Source organism: Chiloscyllium plagiosum, unplaced genomic scaffold (assembly GCF_037043375.1).
Source record: "Chiloscyllium plagiosum isolate Xiang-an unplaced genomic scaffold, Cpla_swu_hap1 HiC_scaffold_23, whole genome shotgun sequence".
In the NCBI taxonomy this organism is placed as follows: domain Eukaryota; kingdom Metazoa; phylum Chordata; class Chondrichthyes; order Orectolobiformes; family Hemiscylliidae; genus Chiloscyllium; species Chiloscyllium plagiosum.
In genome coordinates this window covers 32,025,539-32,044,301 of record NW_028270161.1, presented here as the reverse complement: position 1 = coordinate 32,044,301, position 18,763 = coordinate 32,025,539, and the positions used below count along the sequence as shown (strand labels likewise).

At 40.1% G+C, this 18,763-nt stretch overlaps 1 protein-coding gene across 1 annotated transcript in view; it reads left to right on the top strand.

Moving 5' to 3' along the window:
- The window catches only part of panx2 (pannexin 2), a 47,309-nt gene extending 29,245 nt beyond the window's left edge, over positions 1-18,064 (top strand). Inside the window, exons 3-4 of the mRNA XM_043713737.2 lie at positions 12,273-13,706; positions 16,863-18,064. Of these exons, the coding sequence (XP_043569672.2) occupies positions 12,273-13,706; positions 16,863-17,242 (1,814 nt within the window). The 3' untranslated portion in view covers positions 17,243-18,064. The remainder of the gene's footprint in view (positions 1-12,272; positions 13,707-16,862) is intronic.
- Positions 18,065-18,763: the final 699 nt, after the last annotated feature.

Sequence of the window (18,763 nt, the reverse complement as noted above, 5' to 3'; positions counted from 1 at the left end):
ATGTTTCACAGATCTGTGGTGGAGAAAAGGGAAATTCTGCCAAGGGTGGTCAGAAGATGATGGAATGAGCTGCTAGAGGAAATGGAAGCTGGTACAATTATAAGATTTAAAAGGCATCTGAATAGGAAGGGTTTAGAGGGACATGGCCCAAATACTGGCAAATGGGACTAGGTTAATTTAGGATATCTGGTCAGCATGGGCCCTCTAACACCCTCAAGGGTCTAACACCCTCTAACACCCCGAAGGGCCTGGTTCTGTGTTGTACAACTCTATGACTCTGTGACAGAACAGGCTGACCATCAGCATTCAGAGTTCCATCTGAATCTTGCTTTCTCTTTCTATTTCCAATATTGCTAATTGGGGAAGTTCCAACATTATGTACTTCTATTTTGAGTTCCCAACAAATAATTCTCATTTTACTTTTATGTTTGTTGTGCACTGACACAAGAATTCAGGAAAAAATATGTCAGACAGAAACCTACAGGGGCTGAGCGACATGGGAAGTGGCAGGATGTGTGTCAGAATCAGACGAGAAGTCCAACATCTGGAGCACCTTGCTCCGTCTTTCATGTTCTTCACAAGTAGTAGGGTGAGTTTCTCGCTGGGCAGTAGTGAGTCACCAGTTAAGGGCGATGATTGCTTGCTAACCACTCACCTCGACTCGCCCCGTTAGCATTCAGCTTTCTATATTCCCCAATTCATCAAACAAGCTAGGTGTCGAGAAAATTCAACATGGAAACCAGAGTGGGTACCTGGTGGGTTCAACCAATCACATACTCCGAAAGACCTTCTTGTTGCGTAGGACCAAAGCACAGCTCAGGGCATGATCCACTGGCACCAGCCACAGGCACCCATTGTCCAGACTTTGCCAATGCCTCACAACCATCATGGCACCTCTCGGATACACAGACTTGCATTGCAGCGTGCACTGGCAAATGGCATTAAAAGACTGCAAAAAGGGAAACTTTACATGTAGTAACACGCACCCAGCTGATGAATTAGACCAGCATACATCTCAGACCTACTAGCTTGCCTTCTAAGCACCTACTCATTTAGTGTCAACTGCATGCCAACAGCATCCCTGCCTTATCTTACCATACCAATTAGTGTAGTCACTAAATCAGGCAGCTTGCCTTGCTGATCAGTTGTCCTTGATGAAGTGGGTGTACTTCTTGTTGTTTCTCACACCTTCATCATGTCCCTGAAGCTTACGTGGCAATCATACTGCATGTGCAGCAAGCAAGCAGTATTGTTTCCAAGTCTTCAGTGAAGTCCATGGAGGGATCCATCAGTTAGGGGTCCCAGCGTAGTACGTCAAGGGCAGTCTCCAATAGCATTCCAGGGAATTGGCAGACGTCCACTGGGGAATTCTCAACCAGGGAGCCTGCATCTCGAAAGAGGCCTAATGGCTGGAGCAAGGGAGTGCAGATGCTCCTCTTCAGCTGGCCCTGAGGGTGCTGGAGCTAGCTCTCAATGGCAACTGTCAACCTATCCAGTAGGCAGCCAGATGGTCATATAATATGCTACTTTGTTGTAGCTTCTGGACAATGAGGACCAGTGTGTCCCAGATCTCAGTCTGCTGCTCCTGTTCCTTCCTCTGCATATGGACAAAGTTCCTGATTGCTGGAACCACAGGCCTCAAGGGCCAATTGACCACTTGCTGTGCTGTATTCATTTTATTATTCTAAGTAGTTTGAATAATAACCATCAAAGAGGGGAAAGGTTAATGTCTAAGACCTTTCAGCCGTAGTACACTGAGGGGCTGAAAACTGAGGAATGTCTTACAAAGAATGCACATTTGAATGTAAAAATTAGTAAAATTGTATTGAGGCACGTCAGACTGGAATGTGGTGCAAAGAGAAATATTTATTGTTAATACATTTGCAGTAATTTTTAATTTGAAATGTTTCACCCTCAACCTGCATGCCTGACATGGAATATGTACTATAATTATAAAAGCATATTGAGGCACCTATGAATGGAACATGCTGTAAATTGAATTTTATTGCAAATTATGTAATATTCAGGTCAATGTTCTGTAATATTTTTTACAAATTTTATGAATAAAGTATGTTTTTGGAAAGAAATAGAGAAGGAAACACTTCAGTGTACGTAGTACTCTTGTCTAAAAGTGTTATGTACCTGCAGCTTTGCTGGATTTCACTGTTATTTTCACAGTATATCTTACTGATTGCCAGGAAGCTATTATTCCTGGGGGGTTTTCCAGATGATATTGTCAATTTTTTTGGCAGTTTTGAATAATGAAAGACTTCCACTTTTTCAAAGGGAGGACCTTTCTTATTTTGCTGGCTGTCTTGTGATTAAAACTTTGCTTTAGTTGCAAAAGGGGTTACTGGAACCTTCCAAAATGTAAAGACAGTTATGTTGGTATTTTTCCAATCTCATATACTGGAAATGCTAGCAGTGACTAATTGTTATGCAATCTTAATGGTCACTTGTATATGATCATTCTGAAAACTGGCATGCTTTTTGAAACTTACCTGCTATGTTAAGGTGATTTGAATGAATTCAGATCAAGAGAAGGCAGACCATACATAGCTCACGAGTGAGTACATGAGCCTCTTAAAATTTCACAAGTTTAACCTGCATACTTGTATTATGTTAGTTGATCTTACCTCAGGCTGATGTTACCCCTGTCATTGCAAGGAAATGCCAGGTAAGTACTGGTGCTCATTATAATTCAGCAATCCTTACTGGAAGTACACATATCCCGTGAACATTGAATGTAATGTTCCCCATAATAGCCCCTTACTGCCAATCCTCATACATGAACAATGACAAATTAAGCTGCTTAATTGTGTCCAAAAGTAGAGTCCTGCATCTGTATCGGAGGAAGTAAATGGAGTACAACGAAAAGAAATGAAAAACTATGTGATGCAAAGGACAGAAATAAAGAAACAAAAATATAGAAATAATGTTTAAAGGAAATTATAGGAAAAGGAATACAATAGTTTGTATTTGGTATATACCCAAATGCTTGTTGAAAAGGTTACAAAATGAAAATAAACAAAGGAAAGGTTGACCTTTACAGATGAGGCAGTGGATTCATTGTTATATTTCTTTCGACAAATATTTTGACCAATCTCTTCAAGCATAAATAGAAATAAGGAAGTAGTTTGATTTGGTATTCCCAGCAGAGACAAGTGAAAGTATTAGTTATATGCATTATTTCACAGCTTTTGGTTCCATTTAATATTTGGGTGTACTAGCCCTGATTGCCACACACATTTTAAAAATATGCAGCACTTAATGCATGCAGCCATAATATTTGTCTGGAACCATACGTATCAGATCTCCAATCCATCTTTAAAAATTCAATCAGAGTCTTCCTCCTTTTTTCTTATTTGTAGCTTATTATGTAAGCTGTTAGTTACTTGCGGCTTTGCCAAATAAATGTTTCTGCTCTAGATGTTTCATTGTACTATTTAGCTTGGTACATTAATTTTTGTTTTGCATTGTACATTTTCTCAATTTGTTTCTTTGTAAGCTTCATGAGGTAAATACCTTTTTTCTTCAGCAATTTTGCTGGTATTTTGACTGAAATCAAAGAAACGATTATTGGCAGCAATACAAAATTAGGCAGCCCACTCAGCATCACTAAGTTTTCACTATCACAAATATCATATTGGGGGGAAGGTATTGCGTATGCTCTGTTTGGACTTTGAACTTATCATTAAGGTGTTCTTTTGTTTTTACTTCTTCTCTGTACATTTTATTTGCTTCTTTTTTCTCCTATATATGTTGACTCATTGGCAAGGTCTAAGTTCATTACACACCAATCATTTCTGGTAAATTACCAAATGATCAATCTTTATCTGTAAACTCTCACAGTAAATGTTCGGAGCTTATTGATTTACTAAGGTGTTGACAGCCAAGACTGATCCCATTCTCACTTTTATACATGGGAGTTTCCAGCAAGGAAAAATGCATTGTATTCAGGAGCAGAAACCCTAGCTGATTTTCCCCTCGAGGACGTATGGTGCTGAAGCCAATTATCATATTCCAACAAATGAACTGGTTGAGGTTACCTTATTCACAGTCTTTGCACGTTTCCAACCCTTTACTCACTGGGCTATTATTCGTCAAAGAAAACCTTTATACCTTTTCACATTTGCCTTTTCCACATTCCTAAAAATTCAGTGTCAATGTTTTTTTTAAAAAATGCATCCCTGGAAATACAAAGAATTATATAAATATTTTATTTCTCGTAGTAAAACATAAAAGCACTTGTTGCCAGTGAAATTAAAAAATAATTTGAAATGCTAGTGTAACTTTATTAATCAAACTTTATTTGTTTAAAATGCCACATTAAATTTAAAATGAAATCAGTAATATCATACAATATACATTAAAGTCCCAACTTCTACTCAGAAGAAAGTTATACATACACCTTTAGAATTGCACAAGAGAATTGCAAGGAGGAAAGTGAAAATGTGCATCAATTGGCAAATAATATGCATCAGAAAATATCTTGGCACTTTCAAGTCATGAATTCAAGTGTACATCAGTGATGACTTCATTACTGTTCTCCACAGAAGCTCTAAACAACTAATGGAAACAATTGAAGTGGGAGGTAGACACTTATTTTGAATTAATTATGTTGTTTGTCTAAAGCAAAATGGAAAGGCAGATAGGAATTCTCAGAAGACATGTACCTTCCAGTAATATCACCATGGGTATATATTCTTTCACAACAAATTCACCTGCTTCTGTACACTACTGCATAATTAATAAGTACAGTAGTGCAAACTGCTTAACATCCCTATAATTCTGCAAGAATTCCTTTAACTATAAAGTACAAACCAAATGATTACATTAACTGCCACCATGATCTCCATTTCTATTCATCCAAGGCTGCTTGAAACAAAAGTGTTGTTAACACAGAGGAAGATACAACAGATCAGATCATTTCTGGATTTGAACACCATGTCTGTCACAAAATTGCAAAAGTATGGACTATGAATTTTCACGTTATAAAATGTAAGGATATTTATACATGCTCACTGATTAGGCTACTTTAGGAAACAACTAACATGCTTGAATTTTTTGGTGGTGCATTTAGAACTTTCTTTTTTAAAATTGTCTTCTGCACACATCGTAAGTCTTCCCCAATATGGTATGTGGCTTATCTTCTCCAGTATCATGTCAATGGTGTTCTGGAACTAAACCATATAACAGAATTGCAGAACAGTAGTTGTTAACTCTGCTGGCTGGCCAGCATTTATTACCCATCCCTATTTGCCTTTGAGAAGGTGATGGTGAGCTGCCTTCTTGAAGCATTGCAGTCCATGTGCTGTAGGTTGATGTGCAATGCTACTCGGGAGGGAATTCCAAGATTTTAACCCAGCAACAGTGAAGGAATGGTGAAATATTTCCAAGTGAGAACGACTTGAAGGAGAACTTCCAGGAGGTATCTGCTGCCCTTGTCCTTCTAGATGGAAGTGGTTGTGAGTTTGGAAGGTGTTGTTTGCTGATCTCTAGTGAATTTCTGCAGTGCATCTTGTAGATAGTACGTACTGCTGCTACTGATGGTGGAGGGAGTGGATGTTTGTGGATGTGGTGCCAATCCAGCGGGTTACTTTGTCCTGGATGGTGTCAAGCTTCCTGAGTGTTGCTGAAGCTGCACCATCCAGGCCAGTAGGGAGCATTCCATCACAATCCTGACTTATGCCTTGTGAACAGGCATTGGGGAGTCAGAAGAGGAATTACTCACCACAGTATTCCTAGTATCTGATCTGCTCTTACTGCCACTGTGTTTATGTGGTGAGTCCAGTTGAGTTTCTGGTCAATGGTAGCCCCAAGGATATTGATGGTGGGGCATTCAGTGATGATAACATTATTGAATGTCAATGACCAGTGATTAGATTGTCTCTCATTGGAGAGGGTCATTGCCTGGCATTTGTGTGGCATGTATATTTCTTGCCACTTGTCAGCCCAAACCTGTAGGTTGTCCAGATCTCGTTGCATTTGAACATGGACCACATCAGTATCTGTGGAATAATGAATGATGCTGAATATTGTGCAATCACTGGTGAACGTGCTCACTTCTGACCTTACGAAGGATGGAAGGTCATTGATGGAGCAGCTGAAGACGATGGGCCTAGGACACTATTCTGAGGAACTCCTGCAGATCTAGCCTGGAGCTGAGATGATTCCTCCAACAAACCACAACCATTTTATGTGTCAGATGTGACTCTAATCAGCAGAGAATTAGCCCACTGATTCCCATTGATTCCAGTGTTGCTAGGGTTCCTTGGTGCCACACTCAGTCGAATGCAGCCTTGATGTCAAAGGCTGTCACTCTCACCTTACCTCTGGAATTCAGTTCTTTTGTCCATGTTTGAATCAAGTCTGTAACAAGGTCAAGAGTTGTGTGAAACTGGCATAACCTAACTGCTCGTCACTGACCTGGTGCTATTTGATAGCACTATAGATGACACCTTCCATTATCTTACGGATGATCGAGCATAGACTGATGGGGGTGGTAATTGACCACATTGGAATTGTCCTGCTTTTTGTGTACAGACCCACATTATTGGGTAGATGCCAGTGTTGAAACAGCACTGGAAGAGCTTGGCTAGGGGAGTGACACATTTTGGAGCACAAGTCTTCAGTACTATTGCTGGAATGTTGACAGGTCCCATAGCCTTTGCTGTATCCAGTGCCTCCAACTGTTTTGTGATGTCATGTAAGGTCCTGCGTTTTGATGGGCAAATCAGGGCAGGACTTATACACTTTATGGTAAAGCCCTGGGGAGTATTGCCAAACAAAGAGACCTTGGAGTACAGGCTCATAGTTGTTTGAAAGCGGAGTCGCAGGTAGACAGGATAGTGAAGAAGTGTTTAGTATGCTTGCCTTGATTGGTCAATGCATTGAGTATAGGAGTTGGGAGGTCCTGTTGTCGCTGTACAGGACATTGGTGAGGCCACTTTTGGAATATTGCATTCAATTCTAGTCTCCCTGCTATAGGAAAGATGTTGTTAAACTTGAAAGAGTTCAGAAAATATCTAAAAGAATGTTGCCAGGGTTGGAGGGTCTGTGCTATAGGGAGAGGCTGAATAGGCTGGGGCTGTTTTCACTGGAGCATCGGAGACTGAGGGGTGACCTTACAGAAGTTTATAAAATCGGGAGGGGCATGGATAGGGTGAATAACCAAGGTCTTTCCCAAAGTACGGGAGTCCAGAACTAGAGGGCATAGTTTTAAGATGAGAGTGGGAATATTTAAAAGGGACCTAAGGGGCAACCTTTTCACGCAGAGGGTGGTGCATGTATGGAATGAACTGCCAGAGGAAGCGGTGGAGGTTGGTACAATTACAGCATTTAAAAGGTATCTGGATGTGTATGTGAACAGGCAAGCTTTAGAGGGATATGAGTCAAGTGGAACTAGATTAATTTAGGGATCTGGTTAGCAAGGACAAGTTGGACCAAAGGGTCTGTTTCTATGCTGGAGGGAATCGAATTGGCTGAAGATTAGTATCTATGATGCTGGGGATCATTGGATGAGGCTGAGATAGATCATCCACTTGGCACTTTTGACTGAAGATTGCTGCAAATACTTTAGCTTTATCTTTTGCACCAATATGTTGAGCTCTTCCATCATTGAATATGGGGATATTTGCTGAGCTGGTTGCTCAAATGGATTGTTAATTGTCCACCGCCATTCACGACTGGATGTGGCAGGACTGCAGAACTTAGGTCTGATCTTTTAATTATGAGATTGCTTAGTTCTGACTATCACTTGCGACTTATGCTGTTTTGCATGCAAGTAGTCCTGTTTAGTAGCTTCACCAGGTTGACACCTCATTTGTAGGTATTTCTGGTGCTGCTCCTGGCATGCCCTTCTATAATCTCTGTTGAGCCAGGGTTGATCCCCTGACTTAATAGTAATGGTTGAGTAGGGTATATGCTACATGAGATTCCAAATTGTGCTAGAGTACAATTTCACTGCTGTTGATGGTTCACAATGCCTCATGGATGCTTAGTCTTGAATTTCTAGATCAGTTCAAAGTCTATCCCGCTTAGCACAGTGATAATGCCACACAACATAATAGAAAGTATTCACAATGTCAAGTGGGACTTGGTCTTCACAAGAACTGTGTGGTGATCACTCTTTGACATGCTGTTGGGGACTGATACATCTGCAGCCAACAGATTCATAAATATGAGGTCAAGTACATTTTCTTGTCTTGTTGGTTCCCTCCCCACCTGCGGCAGACCCAATCTAGTAGCTATGTTCTTTAGGACCTGACCAGCTTAATCAGTAGTGCAGCTGTCGGGCTCCTCATGGTGATGAACATTGAAATCACCCACCCCTCAGTACATTTTGCGACTTGCCACTCTCATTGCTACCTCCTCCTAGTATTGTTCAACATCAAGGCATTCTGATTCATCAGCCAAAGGAAGGCGGTATGTGGTGACCAGCAGGAGGTGTCCTTGCCCCTTTTAATCTGAAGCCATGAGATTTCACAGGGTCCAGACTCAATGTTGAGGACTCCAAAGGCAAATCCCTCCCAACTGTAAATCACTGTGCCACCACCCCTGCTGGTCTGTCCTACCAGAGGGACAGGACATATCCAGGAATGGCAATGGTGGTATCTGGAACATTGTCTGTCAGATACAATTCCATGAGTACTAGTATGTTAGACTGTTGCTTGACTAGTCTGTGAGACAGCTCTCTCAATTTTGGCACTAGCCCACAGATGTTAGTGAGGAGGATTTTGCAGGTCTGACAGGACTATGTTTGCCATTGTCTTTTATGATACCTTTGTCAATGTCAGGTGCTGCATTTCTTTGTTGAGATGTCATAGCAACTAATACAACTGAGTGGAGCTTGTTAGGTCTTTTCAGAAGGCAGTTGCCAGTCAATCACATTGCTGTGGTTGTGAAGTCACATGTAGATCACACAAGGTGAGGGTAGCAGATTTCCTACACTAAAGGACATCATTGAGCCGGGGGTGGGGGGGGGGGGTTCCAACAATCGACATTGATTTAATGGATCAGTAGTTTTTAATTCCAGATCTTTTTATTGACCTAAATGCCATCTGCCATGATGGTATAAAAACCCAGATGTTAGCTAAGTTTCTGGATTAATGGTCTAGTGATACTATCACTGGGCCATTGCCTCCTCTAGTCTTCAAGTAAAAATAATTGCTTTCTCAGAATGTCAGTGCCAAGATCAATAACTCACCCAAGTAAATTATGGATGTTCATCCTGTCATTGTGTGGGACATTATAATGGAACTCTGCAATTTTGCTTCATTGTGCTAAGTTGTTCCTCTAAATTGTGAATGAACCCATTAGCACAAATACTGTGTCCATTTACATTATTTATTTATACAGTGTTAGTGATCCTCTGATAAAGCCAGGTATAAATAGACTTAGGATAAGTTAGTTTAAACAAGACTTCATTAATGCAAGAATAAAACTTGATTCAATTTGTGCCAAATGGTTCTTTTTTAATGGTTCATTTTACTACATGTCTTTTGGTAGTTCAAGCAGAGAGGTGCTGCTGCAGTGTTAATGTCAAAATGGACTCTAATCCAGATGTGCACAAATCCCACTATGATAGCTGGTGGTATTTAAATTAAACAAATAAATCTGGAATGTACTAGTCTTGACTTTTCTCGTCTTGATTGGTTCATTGATAAACTTTAGGAAAATAACTCCGCTGACCTTGCCCAGTGGGGCCCAATATGACTCCACATCCTCAGCAAGAGCATTTAGGTAACAAATGTGGCCTGGCCAGTGATGTTCAAATCCTATGAAAGAAGCAATAAAAAAAGTCATCTCTATGTTCTACTCATCACAAGTAATCATTAGACAATTCTGTAATGTTGCTTTCATTTTCAACATAAAGGATTGGGTTTTATAAAATTCATCCAAATATTAAATTACATGAACAACATAGTTCACAATATTAACTTTATTTAGCGGTGCTAAAACTATGTACTCCTACTTTTCCTTTGATTAGTAATAGTACTTGCGTCATCCTAATGGAGGGAAAATAATCATTGGAGGGAAAATAATCAATACTGCACCATTCACAAAATTACTCTGCAGCCGGGTACTACTAGCAGCTTATCATTATTTATTTTTATTCAAAAAAGTTGAATTCAAAGTGTACTTCACAAACATTGGCCCTTGCAGCAGAAAGGAAAAAATGAGGCATGACATTCATCAAATCTCAAATGGTCCAGCTTAAAAATGAATTTCCAGATTAAATGACACCACAATGCCAGAGCATTCAACTCAGTTTAGTACACTTCCTACCATAAGTCAAACAGTGAACTAACATTCAAATTAGATACTATATACAATTGAATATCATACAATTCTAGTACATTTGTAATCTGTATGCTGAGTTTCTAATTGATTTATTTGCAATTATTTCATGCTTTAAACCAACCTCTGCGGAAGAATTAAAAAATATGCAGAGCTAGCTAATTTAAGATAATTCCGTTTAAGCATAACCATGTTGCCAAATTCCGTGATCTATGCATGCAGAGAGATCTTCTGTGCTGTCATACCTTTGTAAGATTGGTTTGGATCTTAGCACAAAAGATAGGCGATCATTTTTCACTACATCTGTTTCTTTTCCCCCATAAGTCTAAATCTTGCTGCATCCAGATTAAGAGCCTCTTTGCGCCTGAACTCTAATTTAAGTATCCTGCTGACAATCAACTGTACATTTTCCAGGTTGTTGCTAGCTTAATTTAAATTTAACCTAGTTAAAAAGAATCTTAAGTCTGGAAAATGTACTGGCTATAGCTATATATCAACTGAAGTATTGCCTAGCTGTTGGATAAAAGTATTTCATAACCACTTGTGAAATTTTGAATGAGTGAAACATGGAGACTAAGGTTAAACACTTAGATGTGCATAGCTTCAAAAACCATCACACTTCCCAAATGTTTGAAAGAGTTATTCATAAATAACTTTCTAATGTTAGCCATTCATCAGAGGAGGGGTTACATTCAGAGACTTGACCACTGCGCTACTTTTTCTTAGGTTCTAGGGCTTTGGAAACTGCTGTCATGGTCAAATAGGGGGCAGGTGCCTAGATGATTAGTTTCTCTGACTTGGTCAATTAGTATCCAGAGGTGGGCTGACCATCCGATCAAGGATGGGTGCTGAGCTGTCAAAGCGAGCAGATCAATAGAAATCCCTCGCGTATTTAAGAAGCCAATACTTGCCTTTCCAGGTAAGCGAGAGAGAATGTACTCCAAGATAGAGGTGTGCTCTCTTCAATATTTTAGATTTTTAAAAAGTGGTCTCAGGAGTCAGGTCACCATTGTTTGGGAAAGGGCACGCATGAATGTCCTGCAAAGGGTGGTCAATGGCTGCTGCTGAGGCCTGGCAGTGTCTGTAAACTGCCTGTACGGCTGATTCCCACATTAGTATAAGGACATCACCTCTTCCTGGAATCTGTACTCTTCCCCACACACCTCCAGGGACCTGGAGGCCAATTGGAACATTTGAGTCAGTCTCCAATATTAGGTCTTTAATGGGATCAATGAGCTACCCCACCAGCTGCTTGTGGGAGGGTAGCGCTCCACCACCCTCACTCCTACCTACAATACTAGGGTGGAATCAGAAAACAAGTGGCACCCACACACTCACTGCCTACTCATCCATGAGCTTTCCCAGTGAGACTCAAAAACTCAGCAGGATCAGTAGATGTTGGAAATATCTCCTGAGACTGTGCAAACTATCAGCACCTTCCCCACATTCAAAGCCGACTAGGATTCACAAGTTGCACCAAAAAATAATTTGGTATTTATACAGTTGTGTATAGAGGAAAAAAAAGTTATTTTTTAGGAGATTAGGTTTACATGGTTCCTTAAGACAGTTTAAAAGAGTAAGACATGGCAGGCGTGCAACGGACGGGAAATGGGAGGTTTCAAAGTTTGTGTGACAGGAATGAGCTTTTTTGTAAAGATTAGATTCCCTACAGTATGGAAACAGGCCCAACAAGTCCACACCAACCCTCTGAAGAGTGACCCACCCAGACTCATTCCCCAACCCTATATTTACCCTAACCAATGCACCTAACACTATGGCCAATTCACCTGACCTGCACATCTTTGGATTTGAGTAGAACAATTTAAGGATTGGAACTTCAAGGCAGGTGTCAACATTTGGAAAATGAAATGTATTACAATTGACGGAGTTATTTGAAGTGTTTAATCTACAGAGCACCATTGACAGGGTTTCTTAAAAAAAAAACCGTGACTTTTCTCTCTGTTACACAGAGGAGTCGATATACTGTTACACGCCCAACAATTTCACCCGTGACCAGGCGTTATACGCCAGAGGATATTGCTGGACCGAGCTGAGAGATGCTGTGCCGGGTGTGGAGCCGAGTCAGCGGCCGTCCCTCTTTGAGCACAAGTTCCTTCCTTACGCGTTGCTTGCCTTTGCTGGCATCATGTACATCCCGGCCCTGGGCTGGGAATTCCTGGCGTCCACCAGACTGACCTCAGAGCTCAACTTCCTGCTTCAGGAGATAGACAACTGCTACCACCGCGCGGCGGAGGGCAGGGCTCCCAAAATCGAGAAGCAGATCCAGTCGAAAGGGGCGGGCATCACGGAGAAGGAGAAAAGGGAGATCATTGAGAATGCAGAGAAGGAGAAGAGCCCGGAGCAGAACCTCTTCGAGAAATACCTGGAGCGGCGAGGCCAGAGTAACTTCCTGGCCAGGCTGTACCTGTCACGGCAGCTGTCCGTGGTCTTCCTCAGTATCATCCCAATCAGTTACCTGTGCACCTACTATGCCAACCAGAAACAGAACGAGTTCACTTGCCCTCTGGGGGAGCCCCCTGACCTGTCCAGCAGTGAGACCCTCCAGGTGCACGTCAACTGTAAGCTGCCCTCGGTGCAGATGCAGCGCATCATTGCCATCGTGGACATCGTGTTGCTGTGCTTCATTAACCTGATCATCCTCATCAACCTCATCCACCTCTTCATCGTCAGGAAGTCCAACTTCATCTTCGACAAGCTGCACAAGGTCGGCATCAAGACCAGGAAGCAGTGGCAGAAGTCGCAGTTCTGCGATATCAACATCCTCGCCCTGTTCTGCAACGAGAACCGCGACCACATCAAGTCGCTGAACCGTCTGGACTTCATCACCAATGAGAGTGACCTGATGTACGACAATGTGGTGCGCCAACTGCTGGCCGCCTTGGCTCAGTCTAACCACGATGTCACTCCCACCATGCGCGATGCAGGAATCCAAACCATTGACCCTAGTGTGGACCCCACTGACATTGACAGCAACGAGCAGCTCGTCATAAAGAGGCCCCGGAAGAAAATGAAGTGGATCCCCACCACCAATCCACTGCACCAGCCTTTCAGAGAGCCCTCCACCGCCTTCAAGTTAGAAAACAACAAGGGGGAGAAACCCAAGCCTGCAAGGCGGAAGACAGCGACAGACGGCCTCGCGGCTCCTCTCCTAGACTCGACTTCAAAGTATTTTCAAGATTCATCTTCCAGTAAAAGTGAAGGGAACACAACTGTTAACAGTGAGAAAAAACACAGTCGGCACTTGTCTTTGGATGTTCATCCGTGCATTGTGACCACCAAAAAGCCCAGGCCGGATCAGGAAAGTTGCACTTCTAAGACTCAGGATGGAAACTTCTTGCATTCAGAGGAGAACATGTTGGCACATGTACCATCTCCCATCAAAGGTGAAGTGTGAGTTTACTGAATATTAATTAATCAAATCATCTTAAAAGAATAGTTAAGTGGAGATAATGTTTTTGTTACTTATTTTAAATGCAGTTGTAGTTTCTGCAAACTGATATTATGCATGTTTGCAGTTTAGTATTTTCTACCCCATAATTCACTAGATAAGTTCCAGATCCATTTTGAATAATGTTTTAATTAAAAGGTTTGTAATCAGACAGCAAGCCACAAAATATACTGTGAAGAAAGTTGTGGCAAAAGATATTTTTGGTGTCCGAATTTGAAGGGAATAATGAGGCATCAAACTGACCCACTTGGTTGAACAATAACTACATTAGCAGTCACAGAGATTTTAAAAAGACATAGATTCCAAACTTACACCAATAGATTTTTCCATTCATTATTGAATTAATGTAATTATTGGAAAAAATATTTTTCTTGTTACACATTCAACCCAATAGCATTCCACAATTAAGGAATAGTTTGGAGTTGATGTTTAAGAAATATAAAACTGTTGGTCGTACGGAATTTAATTTTACCAAAAAGAGAAACACACTGTCAAAGCTTTGTGTCTTGCATCATCAAGATTAATTTAACTCTGTCTGTCAGGCTCACAGTGTCGCTCACTTGTGCTGGTTGAAGCTTTATATATTCCTATGCAGGCCCATGTGTTCTGCAAACAGAAACATCATGTCCAGTCTTTGTATCTTTTTCTATTCAGCAAAAGTTTTGGGGACAACTGTTCCCTCATGCATTAGCCTTTCTTGAATTTAAACAAAAGCTTGGGGGATAATTGTTCCTGATGCATTCTCCTTGTCAGCACTTTGACCAACCAGACTCCATTTTCCAATGAATCAGTATTCTTTTGTGCTTGTAGTGCAGTTTGCTTGATATTCTTACATTTGCCCTCATGAGTTCAAGACACAAAACTTCAGCCATATGTCCCTTTTTCACAAACCTCAAACATAAATTTAAATGTATGTGCAATACAGGGGAAGTTGCAACATTACAAAATCTGGTTTTGGTAAATTTTAATTGTTTGCCATCCAAACAGAAAAACCTGTACACTTCATTTGCAGAAATGTGTATTTTCTCATAGAGATGTCATTTTATGAGACAGTTTTTCATATTAAAATTGTTTCTTTTTGTTTTGATCAAGTGTCAATACTTTGAGCACTATTTCATAACCTGTATCATCTGTAAGTTTTCTTTTCTCTATTAAGTGTTTTGTTTCTCATCATTTTCCACATTCTATTTGAATTATGTTCCGCTTACATTAATTGTTGACTACATTATGCAAAATCTCTTAGCACTTACATTTTTGTTACAATTACATTCCAGCCAAAAATCAATACCCAACCAGATTTTATCAAGCTAAGAAGCCACAGAGTGGGTCTTCACCCATTCCATTACTCATTTTTTAAAACAAAATATTTGAGACAGCAAACATCTATAAAACACACAGAAGAATTGGCAATGTACCTAGAAACTTGACTTCAAACTCCTTTTACCCTTTCTACCTGAAAGACAACACATCCTTTTAGCCGACTTCAGATTTTTGCTGGATTACAAAGTCTTCACCTAATTAACTGGAGCTGGTCCCTCAGGGATTGCTCCTTTGTCCTGAATCCACCATTAGGAAAAAAACACTTTCTTTTTACGATTTCCACAGAGGCGTTCCTTTAATTTGGCTGGAGACTGGTTTCTTTGTCAATTAAAGGTTAGATTGGGGAACCAATAAAAATATCCAAACCTCACACACACCTCCACAAAAATAGATAGTTCCTAGAATTGCATTAGGAAGCCATTCAGCCAGTCTGAATTTCAAACCCCATCCATACCTATTCCTAACTTCGGAGGGGCTTGAGAACTCTGCCATTCTCATTAGAAACACTGCAAGCAAAAGTGCCTGCAAGAATATCACCTTGTAATGAAAAGGGTTAGAGTTCTCAGGAACCACAATGTGACCTTGGCCCCAGTCACTGCACCAAAGACAAGGCTTGTCTGTCCATAAAATAGTGCATTCCAGAGCATGGTAAGCACTCCTTCGCCAGCCACAATGTGCTTCTCTATTCAACAGCAAAAGCCTCATTCTTCTCTCTTTTGTTATTTTCATTACTTCAGTGGTCCCAGCTTGCTTCCCTTCAATACTCCTTGTTCCTTCTCTGTTACTTTAACACTTTGGACTCTTTCAGCCACCTGGAAAGCACCTTTCAATTTATAGACTGTTTAAAGTGAAAGTAAAACTGCTACAGAAAAATGAATAGGATAAAGAGATTAAACTGGAAGTAGTGAAAGTGGAAGAGAAAGGAAAAATGAATATAAGGTGAAGGAGTGGGATGAAGGCAAGAAATGTGAAGGAGAAACGAGAGAAGGAGAACAAGATAATCATAGGATAGATTTTTAATTTTGGATCAAGTTCCCAGCCTTAGAGTAATTTCTTGACCCCACTGCTTTTGAATGTTATGAGAAGCATGTTTTGATTTTTGAATGTAAGACCTGTTAAGGTTGGTGGTGATAAATAATGGTCAACTACCATAGATATAGATATGTTCTCCTAAAAATCACAATGCGTCTTTTCCTTCAAAAGTGTCAGCACTGTGGAATGCTGCGCAATGAATGCTGTTCCCTGGAGTATGATCACAAAGTTTTTTTAGATAAAACTAGTTATGAAGTGTCTTATGATATTTTAACTTCTGTGTTAATTTAATGTCAACGTCCCAATCTACATTTTGTATCTGCAAAATGATAACGATGTGAGTTATAATCTATTCTATGGTTTGATACCCATACGAATTCTTCAATCTGATGGGCTGCTCATCCAGCTTGGTGGCTGCAATATTCCTGGAGGTTATTTGTAGGCAGAGTTTGAAAGCCACGTCAGTAGAAGGAAAATTGCTGTTCTGAAGTCCATTAAATCCTTCAAGTTTGGCTCTCAACACTGTTCACCATAAAATCCAGGTGATGTAAGAGGAAGTATATGTTATTTCCCTTTAATTTGAATTAAGGGTCAGATTGGCATTTACAATATTAACAGTATGAATTTACAGTTTTTAATTATTTAACTGCAGATTGTAATAGTTTAAAACAATATTAATGTTGAAGTTTTATGCTTGCATTTCATGACTATCTGAATTCTAACAAGTTATTTCTCATAGATAGTAATCTGTCTGAAGGAGGTGCTACAAGCAATACTAAATATTCATCAGAGAGCTGCCTAACTCTTCCCATCAGTAAAGCTTATGCTACCAACTATACAAACAACTTGCCAACTGTAGCAGTTCCATCCAATCTAGAAAAGGATGTCTGTGACACAAAGTCCCAGTTCAACCGCAACCCTACTCATCCCTTAATCAACATCCAGAACATCCCAGCACTTTATGAAGATCGCGAGGATGAAGCATTTCCCTCCAGCTTTCTAAATGCAAGAGTCACTTCTTCTGCAGATGCAGCAGATTTACCTACGCATTCACCAGAGAAGATATTACTCGCTACGTTTGAAGACCCTATAGTAATGGTTAGCACGATAGAATATTAGCAGATTAGATATGCAATAGAATTAGTTCTATCATATGGCTGATATTGCATCATTGGAAGATGACATTGGCACAAGTACTAACCTCTCCATCTGTTCAGTAACTAACACATAAAGCAAATAGTGTTCTGAATGTGTCCCCATGAGTTTCCCTCGATGCAAAATAGCCAATGGGCGTGTTTCCCAAACAGAAAAATTGTTTTTAAATCAAAAACTCTCATGACTCAACACATTTTATGGTGCTTAGCTTTACTAATTGTAGCTTAGGTTTAAACATCTATTCTAAAACTGCCAGCAGTGCAATGCAACAAAGAATTGATGGAATAACCAACTGGAGTTTACAGTCAGACAGTTCAAGGAGACTATAATTAGCAAGTCTTGCTGTCAGAAAGCAAAAGCATACAAGTGCTATTGAATAGATGCTGACACAGAGAATAGAAATAAAAGCACTCTTCACTGGTTCTTTGTTCGAGATGATGCCAATAAAGAACCAATAAATGTTTACACAGTTTATTTTTACACATCTTTTATTCACTACATTAGCAAGAAAGCTACTTCATAGCACAAAAATGCAATAAACAGTAACAAGAATCACAAAACTCCAAAGCAGCTGTAACCTGTTCACTTTTTACTTCAACTTTTAAAGATTTTTATGCTTTGGGTTTTATTTCCTGAAAATGTTACTTTAAGTAGAAGATCAACAATAGATTTCTGTATTCCATTTCTTATGAAACATAAATACACCGATTGTATAAGTAAAGGGTAGCAATAATTTTTATCAATATATATTTGTTGTAAATATTACAGTTCTAATTATTACCATTACTATAACCTATGTGGTCATTGCCTCCACCTGGTGTTTCAAATCCTTCTGACAAAGTTGTGAAAATGCATGACTATGAAACATAAGCTAAGAAATTGTTATTGTGCCAGGAATCAGTGTGAGTAAGCAGTCCACCATAATAGATGCTAGGAGATGGTTTAAAACTCAAGGCTCATTGGAAATTGAGCTGTATGTCTATTCAGCAAGAAGCCAATCATCTCATTGTGGAGCCTTTCCCGTTCCTCCTGATGCCATACTCCAGTAAGTAGAGAAATGAAAGCTTCACTGTTCTTAGGTGGCCCCAACAGTCATCTTAAGTACCCTCAATTAGATCAACATAGTGCCAAAAATATTGCATAGAACAGACATGGCACAGATAACACCTAATCTTTACAGAATTTGACATGGCGTCGCTGATTGGTTATTAAGCAAGGCTAATGTCTGTTTTAGGGAGTAACTGTTTGACTTTGCTATCTCCAGGTTATCCAACATGTCCTGCTTCAGTCAGTATCTTAAAACAATTGCATTTGCAAGGGTTTGAGAAAATTATTAGATTGAAAACTGTCAAGGCACTAGATGCTGTTGGACTTCATTCTTAAAATAAGTAGCTGCTGAGGCAGCAGATGCACTGATTTAATTTTTTAAAATTCCCTAGATGCAGGAAAGGTTCATGTTGAAAAATGGGAAATATAACTTATGCC